The 15,698-nt window shown below is 37.6% G+C and overlaps 1 protein-coding gene across 1 annotated transcript in view; it reads right to left on the minus strand.

The window, feature by feature from the left end:
* fn1a (fibronectin 1a) overlaps positions 1 to 6,372 on the minus strand; it is a 35,181-nt gene extending 28,809 nt beyond the window's left edge. The window contains exons 1-9 of the mRNA XM_008402690.3: positions 6,068 to 6,372; positions 5,231 to 5,356; positions 4,422 to 4,556; positions 4,021 to 4,149; positions 3,664 to 3,801; positions 2,486 to 2,644; positions 1,278 to 1,475; positions 956 to 1,138; positions 645 to 821 (exon numbers count right to left, since the gene is read on the minus strand). Coding sequence (XP_008400912.2) covers positions 645 to 821; positions 956 to 1,138; positions 1,278 to 1,475; positions 2,486 to 2,644; positions 3,664 to 3,801; positions 4,021 to 4,149; positions 4,422 to 4,556; positions 5,231 to 5,356; positions 6,068 to 6,191 — 1,369 coding nt within the window. The 5' untranslated portion in view covers positions 6,192 to 6,372. The remainder of the gene's footprint in view (positions 1 to 644; positions 822 to 955; positions 1,139 to 1,277; positions 1,476 to 2,485; positions 2,645 to 3,663; positions 3,802 to 4,020; positions 4,150 to 4,421; positions 4,557 to 5,230; positions 5,357 to 6,067) is intronic.
* Between the last annotated feature and the right edge of the window lie 9,326 nt (positions 6,373 to 15,698).

Below are 15,698 nucleotides of genomic sequence, written 5' to 3' on the forward strand. Positions count from 1 at the left end.
TCAAACCAATGCATTTTTCACCTTTAGCTTTCACCTCACTTGGAAAACAGACACCCACCTCCGATGAACCATGTGCTCATGTAACACAAATGCATTCAGAAGTTAAGGTAAGCTGAACAAGCGAGGAGCGTTCCCAAAAAGTTTCACTCCGACACCCGGTTTCTCTGATCACTGGAGACATGTAAACTAGGCACGGCTGACATCAATGTATATTCTACAGTGTTGTTAGTATAATATAAACGATTATACACCAGCCAGGATTCCACTCCAACAACACCCTGATAAGACAACTCAGCTTGGGTTGATGATAAAATTCACATGGGGCTGGGAGGGACGGGACAATTAGCAATGTTAATCAAGTTTGCCACCATCTGGAGGGAATTGTACTCTGCTACTTCCATTTGGTACTAAAGTCAGATTTTGAGCCCAGATCAACCCAATAACTACTCATGAGGCAGACAAAAATGGCTGCGTAGGCATCTTGGCAGACAGCTTCTTTTGCACTCCAAAAAGTTGGGTACAAAATAGCCACAACCACAAAAATATAAAAAGATGAAAAAAAGGGTGAAATGTTTTGCAGTGTAGTGATAATAAAACCCCAAAAAACCAACCAATAAAATACCAGTCCGGCTTGAACTACTTACCAGTCATTGGACAAAACCCAAACCGATGGTCTGCATCGTAGTTTGTTGTTGTGCCACACCACTTCATGCCATCCCTCCGACCATCTGAGGTACAGTCAGTGTAGTTTCGGCCATTGTAGAGGAATGGAAACTGACACAGAGCCCCATTGGAATTACCACCTCGTGTCATCAAGACCACTGTTACAGAAAAGGAAATCAGACATTTGAACGTCCTGGGAGGGATTTATTCTCTACACTTGAATAAAAATGCAAACAATCTGACAGGAATTCATTCCTACTGATAATTTCCACCTTTAACACAAATTCCTTACCATTCTTCTCTGTACAGAAAGAATATTTCTGGTCTTTGTCAAAGTCAGAAGAAGTAGAACACCACAGCTGTCCATCACTGCGGCCATCAGAGGTGCAGGAATGGTACGTCTTCCCCTTGTGAACAAACGGGAACACACAGGGAAGACCTCCAGAGTTTCCACCATACACTGGAGCTGGTCCATCTGGATGCCGACAAAAGACGAAAGTCTACTTTAGTCTTTTGAACATTATTTTTGGTGTATTTCAGTTCACAGAATGCCTCTCCTGGGTGGCACGAACAGAAAATGTACCAAGAAAAGTCTGGAAAAGATTGTCTCTTACCCCACTGATCGCAGCTAATGCCATTTTCCATGCAAGTGCAGATCATCTTTTTATTTCCCTGGTTCTTGATCCAGCGCTGTCCATTGAAGTACGTCAGTCCTGAGTCAGTCTTGCAGGATCCCTCCAAGGGAAGCTCTGGTACAACGACAGGGTGGTAGACCGCAGGCTGGATGTTGGTTACCACATGAGAGCCAGTGCCTGTAACACAATGTGCAACTCAAATTAGATGCCGTGTGAAGAATATCAGCTTTGCTCCAACAGAAACTACTGCATGATGTGGCATAATGGAATATGTGGCATATTTCTGTTTTACACAAAAGTTTAAAAAAATGTCATTACTAATTTCAGTTCAGAACTATAAAACTTTAATTTTGCATTAGATATTTGCCTACAAAAAAGACAGTGGTTATTTGTAAGGGAGAGCAACATTTCACAGAAACTAGCCAATTTGAGTGAAATTCTAAAATTATTTAGAACTTCATACATTTTGATCAGTAAACTTTACAAACTGATTGGACTTTGGCGAATAATTCGCATAAATTCTACTCAGAAATGCTGATTCCAATTTAACAGTGAAATAAAATATGTGCAGATAGTAACACTAAATTTACTGGCTAACATCTAAACGTGAGCAAACCAAATCAAGAACAATTTGATACATCTGGATAGAATTAAAAAAGAAAACTAATAACCGTATTTTATAATCACTAATGAAGATGAAGGTGAGGACTCTTTACTTAACCCCCAAGATGCAAAAAAGGCTCAAAACTTGTTTGATGTCTTTTGGCAACACTTGAAAGTCAAGAATACGCACATTAAAAAGATTCACAGAAAAAAATTAACAATTCTCTCAGATAAAAGTGATAAATTGCTGCTCGTTCTTTTGGTTTTTACCGACATCATATCACAACAACCACATTTTTCTACAACACTCTCCATAATCGCTTCAATCAGAGCCTATTCCTCTTCCCATCGTTCCCAAGTGTATTTTTCTCACAACATCCCCAGCTTCCCACACACAGTCTTCTCATCTCATGAGGTAATGATGTTAAGTTCAAAGACACATCATTCTCACTTCGTCACTTGAACAGTCGGCACCTCATATCCCTCACTCCTTATAACATCTGCCTTTGGTAGAAATCCTTCTCCATATGGAGTTCAGGGGGGCACAGGGACAAAAAGTAAACATGGACATGGTCAGTTCTCACCCAGGCTAGTGGTGTGAAGTGAGGCATGTCGTTCACACTTCATCTCCCCACGGCCGTTCCCGGTGCAGAGACACTGGAGCTGGTGGCCGCGAGGATCTATCTTGGTCCATGTATCTCCAATACGGTATGAGGTGAGAGTCTCCTGATCATTACAGCGATCTAGAAGAAAGAATTTTATTTAGTATGGAAGTGATAAAAACTACAAAACTAAATATGGTGCAAGTCTGGAAGTAAGAAATGCTGTAAAACCCCAAGTTAAAATATTTGTAAAAGTACGTACTACTCTTTATAGCTAAAAGTTGTTTTCATGTTATTATGTTAAAACTTTGCTGGTCATTTGTGCTCAAAAAGAAGGTTCTAAAGGCCTCCAGTCAATACAAGTATTTATGGCCACCCACAATCCCTGCATGTAATACAAGCTAATAAGCTATAAAATCTTTCATCAACTGTTGCATCAGACAGCATAATTAGGGATGAATGTGACTGTTTAAAATGATGAGACAGCTGTAGAACATTTCCTCCAAAGCCTGTTGAAAACATCCAATAATTACAAGCTCGACTTTCTCCAGCCAGAGAGTTAGATACACGTCATCCTTGATTCAATATAGTTGGACTTCAGAAGAAAGAATTTGATTTTTTCTTTGAATGACTTTCAGTGACCCAGATTTCTTGTTTGACAAACACTAAAGACACCAAATTTACTGGCCTCTTTAGTGTCTGTCAAACACTAAAGGCACCAGTAAATTATAATTGAACTCAAATTAATTTAATCAAAATTTGCTCAAGAGACCAATTTGAATTTCAAGGTTTTAACTAAGAATGGACCAATCCGAAATGATGAGGTCGATTTCCGATCACAAATTTTGTAAATCCTCTGACCTGTAAAAGCTAGTTCCGATTCCTCTTTTTGAACATTTCTGATGTACTGATTTATTTCATAAAGAGCTCACCAGAAATACCTAACAAAGTCTTTTACACTCAGCACAAGCCTCCACACCGAAGAGTGTAATTTCCATTATGTCCCAGTTGCATTTCCGTAAGGTACATCCACTATTTGTAACAAAATTTATCTTTTACCTTTCTAGTTTTAACCTTAATTTACAGCAAATTAAATGGAATAGCTACCGGGAAAGTAGCTATTCCATTGAAAACACAGAGGAAGTAAGATAAATAATTACTTCTGGATGTGCATGTGATCAGTCCATTTCCCTCTCCCAGACAGGTGCAGTCGATCATCATCCATCCCTGGTACTGCTTCTCCCACGTCTCCCCAACAACGTAGGACGTTCCGAGCGCCTGATCAACACAACGCTCAGCTGCAAAATGAAAACAAAAACACCATTAGCTTTTTTTTCCAACTTGTTAATGTCCCAGTATCAACATTCAGAACAGCCCTAAAATGATGTTAATAATGTGAATAGTATTCAACTTTTTGGCAGAAATAAATAATCCAAAGTCAGAGAATTCTAGCAAACTGACTCACAGTTTTCCAGTCTTATAGACTGAATAATCAGTCAGCTATCTGAATGACTCACCAACAGGTTTACAGGTCCATTCTCCCTTCCCGTTACCCAGACAGACACACTCCAGCATGTAGCCTCCTTCATGAGGTCTCCTCCAGGTGTCTCCGATCTTATAGGAGGCGCCACCATCATGACAGCGATCTGGTTAGACGGAGAGATTTAAAGATTGTCTGCATGTCTGTGTAAACGTAGTTAAAAAGAGGCACAGGATATTAAATAACTCAAACATTTGCATCATTATCTAACCCTTCAGCTAACTGCAAGCAGCTGCATGGAAGCCGTTTTTAATCAGCTGTCAGGAATACTGAGTTTTAGAAGTTTACTGCCGTCAGTCTGGCACATGGTGGCAGGAAAAAAAACACTACCCACCAAGCAGAGAAGTTGTATGTGGAACCACAAACAACAACACATACTTGCAATGGTGCAGCTGATTCTGCCCTTCCCAGATCCAATACACGTGCAGTCCCAGATCATGCCATCCTTTGGGCTCTCGAAGGTTTCTCCCACGCTGTAGAACTTCTGGCTGAGTTTGTCGTAGCACTTTTCCTCTGCCATAGGTAAAAAAAAGAAGAAAAAAAAAGAAAATTGTTTTGAAGTTAGTTGGAAAAATGATGCAAACATATGCATTTCAGACAATGACAAACTTCCAGTGATTTTACTAGGATTTCAAGTCATAGACCACCAAGTATCTTTCCACCAAATGTAGCACTTCAATGTAGGCCAAAAAGTTCCCTTTTGGTGAAAGCATCTTCTTACCTATAAATGTTTGCAAGCTGCAAACAGATCTTGTTGCTTTCATTAGAGGCTTTCTTCTAGCCACTTTCTTTTTGAGCCAGATTTGTGGAGTGCAAAACTAACAATTGTCAGCATAGGTGGGCAGTCATGCCTTGTTAGTTTTACTGTTCACGTTTTCAGGCCCCGCCTACCTGAGGGCATTTTTGTCCGCATGGAAGCACAAAGAATGGCCCAAAACACTCATTTTACTCCCCTAGATTTGTAAGAGGCACTGAGAATGGAGTTCTGCATGAACTATAATTAAGTTATACACAGATAAACCGTTAAGTTTGGTAAGTTCAGAATTAAATTGGTTGCAGTGCATTTTATTTAGGGCTATCAGAGTAGAGGGTGCAGAACACAAATGCATGCCACACTAATACATTTTTTGTACATAAAACAAACAAAACAACATACATATGGGTACTGTAATAGCACACAAGCTAACCTTCTGGTTTGCTTCTGCACTTAATCCCAGCAACTCCTTGGCAGGTACAGATCAGGGTGCCACTCAAATAAGGACGCTCCCACTGGTCGTTTACATTGAATGACTGACCGTTCTCTATGCAGCCATCTGAGCAGAGAGGAGAGAAACAGATAAGACAAAGAAAATAGTACAAAACACTGGTAAAGACTGAGGGAGCAGAACTGAGAGAAATATCATTCCTGGACGGTGTTTCCTTTTTCCCACAGCTTCACACACAGATCATTATCTCTGATTACACAATCAAACAAAAATCTTTTTTGTATCAGAATAACTGATGTCTAGATTAAACATTCAAGATACCAGAAGGAAACTCTGCCCTTTATGTTTCTGAACATAATCCAGCAGTGGTAACAAGGCTTCAAAGGGACTTCCAAACTGTCATAAATCATTTGCACAGGGTGGAGAAGAATAGTCATCCTCTTTTTCTCCCCCACCAGGAACATTCTTTGTACAGAGCTCCCTATTTCCAGAGCAATTATCTTTCCCCCCTTTAATCCACTTTACAAAGTCATCTTTTAACTTTGTGTGAACTTGGATAGTTTCAGGTTTCGCATGGACGAAGATGATGTATAGGGCTTGAGCTAAAGGTTAATCCGACGACCTAGAGAGCAGAGGCTGCTGAAGGCAATTGGTGCTGGACGTCATCATTAGGCAGATAACTTTAAATGCAACCGCGTTATCAGATCAGCGAAACTATTTTATAGATTAAAAAATATATTTTTTTTTGACAACTATAAAAAGTCAAGAAGTACCCAAAAGTAATAAAGGAAAACAAAGGAGAATATAAAACATCTTTACCTGGAGAGACCGAGGAAGCGCGATACAGCTGCGGGTTATTGAGCGTCCCCTGGGGCATGGAGTGCACCGCGCTCCCGATGCACAGAGCGACCAGCACCCCGGCTATGGTGCTGTGACCGGACATTTTGTTTGAAATCGAACCCACTCGGGTGCTGCAGGACGCGGCCACAGGTGCTCCCAGTGAGATTTTCAGTCTGTGATTACTTCACCACCGCTTTGGGGTTTCCAGCACCTCTCCACTTTCTGCAGCTCTCCAACCTCCCCCGTGTGTCTGCGACCCCTGAGTGGAGGTTCCCTCTGTGCTGGGAGTGATTTATCTGGGCATGGCTTAGTTTCAGGCGGAGGAGGGAGGTCCGACAATGTGAGAGACGACCCACGCAGCGTGGAACAGAAGCAGAAAATCTTCTCCAACAAACCCCTTTCTCAATTCCCTTCTGAATTCTGGGTGCTCCTTTTGCATCTGGCACGCAAAACTAAGTATTGTACAATGTCCACGCTACAAATGTAATCCGGAAATGGTACATTTGAAGGTTTTTAAAATATGGAAAGCATCCCTAATCTTCAAAATTATAACTTTATTCTCAGTGTAAATAATATATAAAGTATACAGCTTGAACTTTTCTGTGTTTTGCCTTGTTTATGTCGCAGACTAACACAAAATAGCGCCTAACAGTGAAGTAGAGAGAACACTTTTCGTTTTTCCAAAAGTGGTGTATGTTGTGTTCAGTCTCCCTTGCCTCGATGCCCCGAAATAAACAGTTCAGTGAAAGCTTGTTTGTTAAAGAACATTAGTGACTTGGTCCCCTTCCAGCAATGCTATAAATACAACCTAAACATAGAATCAGAACTTCAATGGAAACAAGAAGGGCCCAGTCAAAGTCCAGTTCTATATCCATTTGGGAATATGTAGAAAAATTGGAAAGCTGATATTTGCATACACTACCAGTGCATTTAACAGAGCTTAAGTTACTTTGAAAAGAAGAATGGGCCAAAAAATCAGTCACTAAATGTGAAAAAATGGAAGAAACATATTTTTCAAAATGCATATAGATGTAATAGCAGTAAAGAGACTACTTTCATTTGTAAGAAATCAGAAATATGTGTAATTTCCGTCCACTTCATAGCTACACTTGTACAATGTTAGTCTATAACATAAAATCCAAATAAAATACACTGCAGTTTATGGTGTTAATGTTACGCAATGGGAAAAGGGTCATGTGGTATGAATACTTTGACAAGGCACTGTATTTAGGTGTCTGTTGGACATTGATGTAGTTCTGCACACATATTGGCCGTTAGTTTTACACACCCAGGAGCAGCGGTCTGCAGAAATTAGGTCACATGGCGTCAGTGCCTGGAAACTCTCCAGTCGTCTAACGTTTCAACGCCTGGAAAGTGTTTGCATGACCAGGTGTTTTATTGTAATGATTTTTCAGTCATTTAAGCTGCTCTGCATTTGTAATCTGCAAATCCAAGATTCAGTGTTTACGTTTTACTGTTTCTTTTTCAGGTTCTCCGATTGCTGTGTTGTTTTTATACATCTAGGACCATTAAAGTTAGATTTGAATTTACAAACAAATAAGTTCAACAATTGTAAATACATTCATATTTAGTTTACCACATGAATTAAGTTATAAAAAAATATCTAAGAGGAAACAAGCAGATTGCATCTAGATTATTTTACAATTTGATTTATTAAACGACTATAAATCTTCTCTATTTAATATCTGAGATAAACCAACTTACCTAAAATGTTCGTAATCCTTTGCACATCTCTTTCAACTCAATCAACATTTATATTTGTGGTTGATGCAGTTGAACACTAAAACCCACCCACTCATGAAAGTCCAGCAATGTCAAACATAATCCTGTTTGACTTAAATGTTATTTAATGCTTTGTGACCATTAGAATCCTAAATAAATCAATTCTATGATCTACGAGTCTGATGTGAAATTAATTCAGGCTTAATTTATTTTTTATGTTGTTTCTAATTAAGTCAGACACACATTGACATTTGACATATAGTTTACATTTAAAAACCCATTTATAGCGTGAGATAACCCTGGTAGAAATGAAAAAACTGCTCATTTTCTCTGCCATGTCATGAGCTCAACTATTACAGCAGTGAAATGGATTCATCTCCAGTCAGATGCTACATGGAGCCAATCAATCTGTAGGGAAAATGTGAGAAAATACTCTCTAACCACTGTGCTATGTGTTATGGAGTAGGGAAACATAAATCCGTAGAGTCCATGGACACATTCTTGAGGTTTTATTCTGCAATCATTTGTGACATCTGTCTTAACACTTCATTCTATTTACCACTTGCCTCACAACAGTATTTGTGTATTTGGTTACAGAGAAAGCTATGCATCTGAGAATAACGACTGTCTATTGTAAATTTGTTCATGCAAGGAAAATGTTACCTATTATGCAGTTTTTCTACACTGCATGTTCAAGTTTGGCTGTTTCTGTTCATAATTTATAAGTAAATTACCTACTGAAGCTGATGTGTCTTTAAGACAGATGTGGATGATATCACAGTTGGCTGGAAGGGCCAAATATGCGCTTTAGACAGTTGCTGTTGTCAATCCTCTGAATCTGCAACACTGCACATTATAAAGCATGGTAAAACAGAACTGTTTAATCAATGTTCAGTTTGTCTGTGTAAGCAAAGACAGAATAATGACAGCATTTTTTATTTGTTACATCAGCATAAACTCACAAATCTGTGCTTTTCAACGTTTACAGTTTGGTCCTTGTGAAGCTCTAAAGCAGGAGTGAGTCCTTGTGTCTTGTATTTTTTATATGTTCCCCTGTTTCCACACACCTGAATCAAACGAAGTCATCTGCAGTACTTGATTACAGACAGAGGAGACAATTCAGGTGTTAATTAGACTGGAGTAGGTGACACCATGGAAACATGCAGGATACTGGATTTTGAGTCCTAAAGTTGACCACTGCTCCTCTTAACGTCTTGACAGGATTTTATGTAAACTGCCAAGATGCGCAATTTGGAGATGTGTGTGTTTCTCCTCATCTGGGAGTGTCATTTCATTGTGACTGCACTTTTGATGGTTTTTAAAGTTTCTGTAGTCAGAACAGTCATATTGATTCTTTTTTTCCCATCTTTTACATCGTTGATGTGAGGCGTGTCACAATTCCGCACCAGAAGAAGCAAGATGCAATAAATCCAGACATAAACAATGGCTGAAGGAAGTGGGGATTACAACGAAAATAGATTATGATAGAAGTCTGTTAGTGAAGCGCATCACATGACAATCCCACCACTCCTGGTTTCAACGATTAATTTTTTTAGTTTGCTAAAATTGTTGTTGCTCCTGGAACCCATGCTTACAAGCTGCATTGCCTAAAGCAAGGAGATGAACTTGTCATGTGACTACAAGTTTAACCAGAAATTAATTGAATTATGACTGTAGAGACGCTGTTAGTCCGTCTGCTGTGTCCTCAGCAGACGGACATTATAGGTAAGCAATAAAAGTGGTATCTTCCAAGTTAAAATTTTGAATTCAAATATATAAAAATCTTTTATTTAAAAATACATTTGATCAAAAGAAAACAAAATGCACATTTTAAAAAAATGATAGTAGTCAGATAATCATGTCAGTACACTACAATGAAATAGTTACACTTTGTATTGCAATGTGATTTTTCTGAAGTGAGGTCAGCTTTTGGAAGCTATTACTACTCCAAATAAAAGTTTTACTGTGGTGTAGCTGCTTCCAGTTCTCTTTAGACTTTAATATTGCAATATTATCTTTCTTAATTCAACATTAGTCCAAAGCATTGAAAATGGAAACCAAACTTGGCAATCACCCCACTATATCGTTTTTCCCTTATTTGAGTGGTACAGACTTCATTCATTTTGTGGTTTCGCTCAGCTAACCATGCCAACTACTGCAGAGCAGTGACCAACGATGATGAAGCTGCTAATCCGTATTTAAAGACGTTATTGTGCAACCTAAGTCCCTGATGTGGCTTCTTGTATAAATATACAAGCATTCTTATTGTTGACTGGAATAAATTAAAGTGGAAATTTTCCATTTAAAGTGAATCAGAGATGATCAAAATGGAAATTACACCAAAGATTTTCATTATACAACATGGAAACATTAGAACAACAAGCTTAGAAAAGGTACAGGTAGTTTTTTTAATGCTAGACACATGTTATAAATTTTGAAAGTATTTTCAACATGTTGATGAACTTCTCAGACAGCTGAAAAAGTATTGTTTGCAAGAGAAGAAGAAAAGAGGAACTTGTTTGGTTGAGATGAATAATGAAAAAGCGTTTGAGTAGGGAGTGGAATGTCGGTGAGAATTGAGAAATTTAGGGAGAGCAAATAAAGTTCAGTGCTGATTTATCAAAATCATACTGTACATTTGTACATTAATTGCTCAAGATAATGGCGTGTTAGAGCAGAGGTAAGGAATGAGGCATGACATGATGTTCCACATGATTGCTGATGGATTTTCCTCAAATCCTGCTGTTTAAAGTGCTCTTGCACAGTTGCGAGTTGAATATTTGTCATTAAACAAAGAACATTGTCAGCATTGAGGATCAGTGATGAGTTTATACCCACATTTTTGTTGTTTCTGTAAATTACTTTGTACAAATTAAACTGATCTCAGAACAAAATATTGTCACATTTCTAAAATAATGCCCAAAGTTATTTTTTGAGTTTGGCAAAAAAAAAAAATAAAACACCACTTCTTTCTTTACAAGAGATGTTTTAGTAAAAAAAAAAACCACTTTTGCCTAAAGTGACTTAGGCCATTATTTTAGGAATAAAATAATGGCCTATTAATGGCCATAATAATAATAATAATAATAATAATAATAATAATAATAATAATAATAATAATAATAATAATGGCCTATTTCACGTGCGGTGAAATACATTTCACCGCACGTGAAATGTATTTTTTGTAAAAATATCGATGTCTTAGTCCAACCGCTACCCTGACATATAACCCCAAATGCATCAGACAGGGTGACAGCAATGGTGGATTGTGATTGCGCTTCAAAAAGTTCTACACTATATATATATATTTTTTTGCTTTATTTTCTGCTGACCTTATGTGAAGGTTTTATGGGCATGACCTCCATGTTTAGCACCACTTCCCTGTCTGGAGGGATTTTTTGTTTATCTTACTACCCCAATAATTGAGAACAGATGACTCAAAATAGCACTATAATTTATCTTTTTCTTTCTTGAATGCTGATTTTTCCACAAGAGAGCTAAGAGGAAAATGAGTAAGATGAGTTGTGGATAAACCCATAAAATATCTTTGCTTGTAAAGTTGAATGAAATTTTCAAAGTTCAAATGTTGTTGAGTCTGTATTTGCCAGATCTATTGGCTATCTACAGATCTTGTTTCTACACTAGTCCAGACCATTTTTTTCTTGGAGCACAATGCAACCTATTTATCTTGTTTAAAAAAAGAATTCATACAGAAAGAAAAAAAATGTCTCTTTAGCTCTTCTGTTTTCACTCCCGGTCTTTGCCTTTGGCTCTTTTACCTCTATCGTCAGTCACCGCTTCATGTCCTCCAGGGAGATAAGGTCACAGTCTGAAGAAAGATGAAGCGATAAGAAGAGCAACCTCAACACTTTTTTGTATTCTGATTATTTCTACATATCTCCAAAATCTCATGACCTAAAATGTTTCACTAAAGTTGAGTAAGTGAAATAACTGCCTTGTGTTTGTTGAATCAGTTGCTCGAGGCAATTTATTCATGCCTTAAAATGTTGGCTATCCAACACAGCACAGAGCTGTTTTTTCTTGCTTGTTGTTAGAAACTAAACCCCGCCTGTAGGCTATATTGTGTTTTCCTCAGTTGCTGAGACAAGTTTCATTAGGACCAGTTATTATAGTTCTTGATTTTGATTAAATGTTTGAGTATATTGCATCTCATTGTACATTTTCTCCACTTTGAGTGCAGAAGCAAATTTAAAACCTCATAAAATGTTATTTCCTTTCATGCTACTTTTTCACCTCCAGGTCGTCTTTCACAGCCATTTACTGCGAAAGAAAAACTGAAAACCCAGGAGACTTTGGAAGCAACGTGATTTCAGCCACCTCACGGAGCGTGAATCACGTCTGTAAAAGCCAAGTTAGCACGTAGGTCGGTGGTAAATGTGAAGCAGGAAACCTACAGATGTGTCATGCAAACGTCACCAACTGCTTCCAAAGTTATTGTCATCGGAGTAAGAAATGTGTTTCCATTTTTTTCCTCATGGAAAGTTTGATTCGGATGTTCTTCATTAAAGTCACAAAATCTGCTGTACTATTGCACTGCCAGAATAAAATTACACGTAGCATCATTCTGAGCTGGTCGTCTCTTATTTTTTGCTGGTGTAGCTTGGAGGATAGTTTTTGAAGTACAGTTTTTACTTCTTGGCCAAAATTTTGATGAACCCAAAAGTTTCCCTGTTTTTGCTCATAAGTTCTCATACAGGATTACTATTGCAACAACACATTATCAGTAGGGTGACATCTAAGCAACGTATTGCTTGAATGTTACATTATGTAAACTGTAATCTGTTTTGGACTGAGCTAAATAACTATGGCTGACATTCATTGACATAGATACATTTTGATTATACAACTTAAAAACATTTTCTTGTCATGTTTATTTAGCACAAACTAAGTTGCAAATATACATCTGAGCATGGTTTATTTTGTAAGCTCTACAATCAAAAGATAAAAATGAAAGATGAAGACAAAACAGTATTTTTTTCTGTGTAACAATGTTTTTAGATTTGCTCCTAAAACAACCTCTGTAGATAGGATGCAGGACGCATTGTACATTAGTAAATAAATTCATATAATTTGTATTTATCAAGATTGCTTCCAATATATCTTGTTAATAAATGAAAAGTGAAATTCGACGAAAAATTTACAATTTAACAAATATTATTAAATTACAAATATTCTGTTTACCACCTGCTTTTGACATTTGTTGAGTTGTATTTTCTTTTCAATTTCTTTTCAGACCTCTACATATATGACCCGGCTGACATTTCCGTTCTCTTTAAGGAATAATACACAAATCTAAGCAGAACTTAATTGAAATACTTGCAGACTAAGCAGCGGCGCTCTGAAAGCAAACAGGCAGTAAAGTCCAAACAGCAAGTGTTTGATTATTCAACGAGTCTACTGGCTAAGCAAACTGGGGAGGTAAAAGTTTTCCATGCATCCTGTTTCAATCATTTTCTTTTCTTCAGCAGTTTCTGATTTATTCTGTTTCTCAACACACAGATTTCTGGCCTCTCCCTCTGTCTTTATCCTTTCTTCCTGTTTCCCCATGGACACCCACATCCCCCCACCAACAAGCAAACAGACAGATGATGCCATGGCTGCAGCATTTGGTTTATCTCATAGTGACAGACCATAATGTAACGGGCTGTTGGACCCCCACAGGGATGGGAGGAAGTTAGGAGAGTCTCTCAGGGGAATAGTGGTCTGTGTGTGGGTGGAGGTCTGTTTCAGCCCGAACATCTCACAGACAAATGCGAATCTGACCAACTGACTGAAAGCGATTAGCCTGAAGGCAGAAGCTCTGGCAGAAATGAAACACAGTATTTCTTCTATTTTTCATTTGCACTAAATTTAACTCATAAGCAATGCATATTTGCAGTAAATTTGAGATGTTTTCAAGCATGTTTGACACTTTAAAAAAGAAATGTCATGTAGTGTGCAACAAACCAGAGTATCAGCTTGTGATGTTTTTCAGGAGTGCTATTGTAAGGGCTGTAATTTAACATTTTGGCCTGACCATCTTGGATTTTGTTGGAGCCACAATGGAGATATATAAATCATAAGGAGTGTTGAGTTGTCAATTTGTGGAGTGATATGATTAACATTTATGATTGCACTTAACCTTGGACAGTGTACATAAGGGAATGGATGGACATTTATTATTTACTGAGCCTAGGTCCAGTTCTCAAGAGCTTCCATTCTGCATCTTTTTGTTACATCCCTTCTCAAATAAATCTGAATCAAATAGCTGAATTCCCTCATCTGCATGTCACTTGGCGATGCAGAGGTCTAGCAATGAGCCATTCACAAGATAAGATATGACAAAAAATAAGTCAACTACCTGTTTGAGTCTTCATCAGTTTTGCTCTTACAAATCACTCGCAGTCTTCTGGAGAGAAACGTTGAGGACACAAATAAAGCTCCTTTGGAAGTTGTGTCCAGCTCATTCCCATTGTGCTCTTCTTTTTTTTGTTGTGGAAAATAATCCAGATTTACCTCGCTTTATTTATTTATTTTTTTAATTATAACCAACAGCAACACAGTGTGTTCCAGTACAGAATGGAGCCAACTACATCATCAACCCAGCATGCATTGCAGGTGAAAAACATAACAAAAAATATACATTTTTTGAAGTATTATGAGTTCTGACATATCAAAAACATCAATTATGTAGTTAATTGCAAAATTACAACCTATTAAGGCCAACATGTTCAATGGATCTTGCCATTTAAAGGGGTGGTTTGAGAGTTTTAAAGCGAAGTTCTGTTATAAACATTCCAAGCAGTTTATATGTTACTTACAGTAGCGTGGCATCTACACTAACAGTTAGTAAGTAAGACAAAAGCAGATTTCTTCTTCAATTTCAAAAACACCATCATGGTTTATGTGAATCTGCTGTCACATTTGGATTGGGTTATTATTCAAAGAGGAAATGTGTGAGGAAGTGTGTGTAATACAGTGAATATTTAAAAGAAAAGCAAAATAGGTTTCATACTTTCTGTTTTTACATCAAATTACTTTCTGTGAGGTAGTTACTCTGTCTGGAAAAACTTCACTTTTTATCTTATCAAAACATGTTTTACGCAGGAGCAGTGGTCTGGAATTCCATGTACATGTAAAAATGTCAGTGTGGGCGTCATCTTTCTGGACAACCTTAAAACTAACTCAGATGTACGAAGCATATTCCAGGAAATTTAAAAAGCAAAATGTCCCATTACTTCCTGTAACCATTGAACTGTGAGTATATCTTTCAAGCTGCTTGGCCTAAAAATAATTTGAAGCAAGCACCTTTATCATTTAGGATCTTTTGAAAACTTCAGAAAATTATCAAGAAGGGAAACATTCTGGGAAACTTTGTGCTTGGATGGAGTTAAGGGGATTTCTTTGTAAGGATGTCCCTTTAGAAATCTAAAGGCCTTGCTTTTTTAAGACCAGCCCCTTCTTCATGTTGTTGGGTAATCAAGTAATTTCTTGGGTGGCTTCCATACAGGATGTTTTTTTTTTTTTTCTTTTTGAAAATTATTTTTGGTCAGGACTTAACCTGACCAGGTCAATTAGAACATTGACCTGGTCAGGTTAAGACACATTGCTGTGTGTCACAAATTGAAAAGGCAAGACACACTTTTCACTCACAAAAAAGATAAACTAGCCAGAAAATGACCTTCGGTGGCCCATGCCCTCTCTCTGACCTGCAAATAAGATTCTTATTTCCATGTGTGGACCTGCTGGTTTCTGGAAAATGAATAGTCAGTATTTTACAATTGATAATATAATGTAAATTTTTTTTTGATTTGTATTTCTGCAATTGAAAACAAAAAAAAAATTTAGTTGATGTAAAAAAAACGTG

This window comes from Poecilia reticulata, chromosome 2 (genome assembly GCF_904066995.2).
Source record: "Poecilia reticulata chromosome 2, P_reticulata-male-v2, whole genome shotgun sequence".
Lineage (NCBI taxonomy): Eukaryota > Metazoa > Chordata > Actinopteri > Cyprinodontiformes > Poeciliidae > Poecilia > Poecilia reticulata.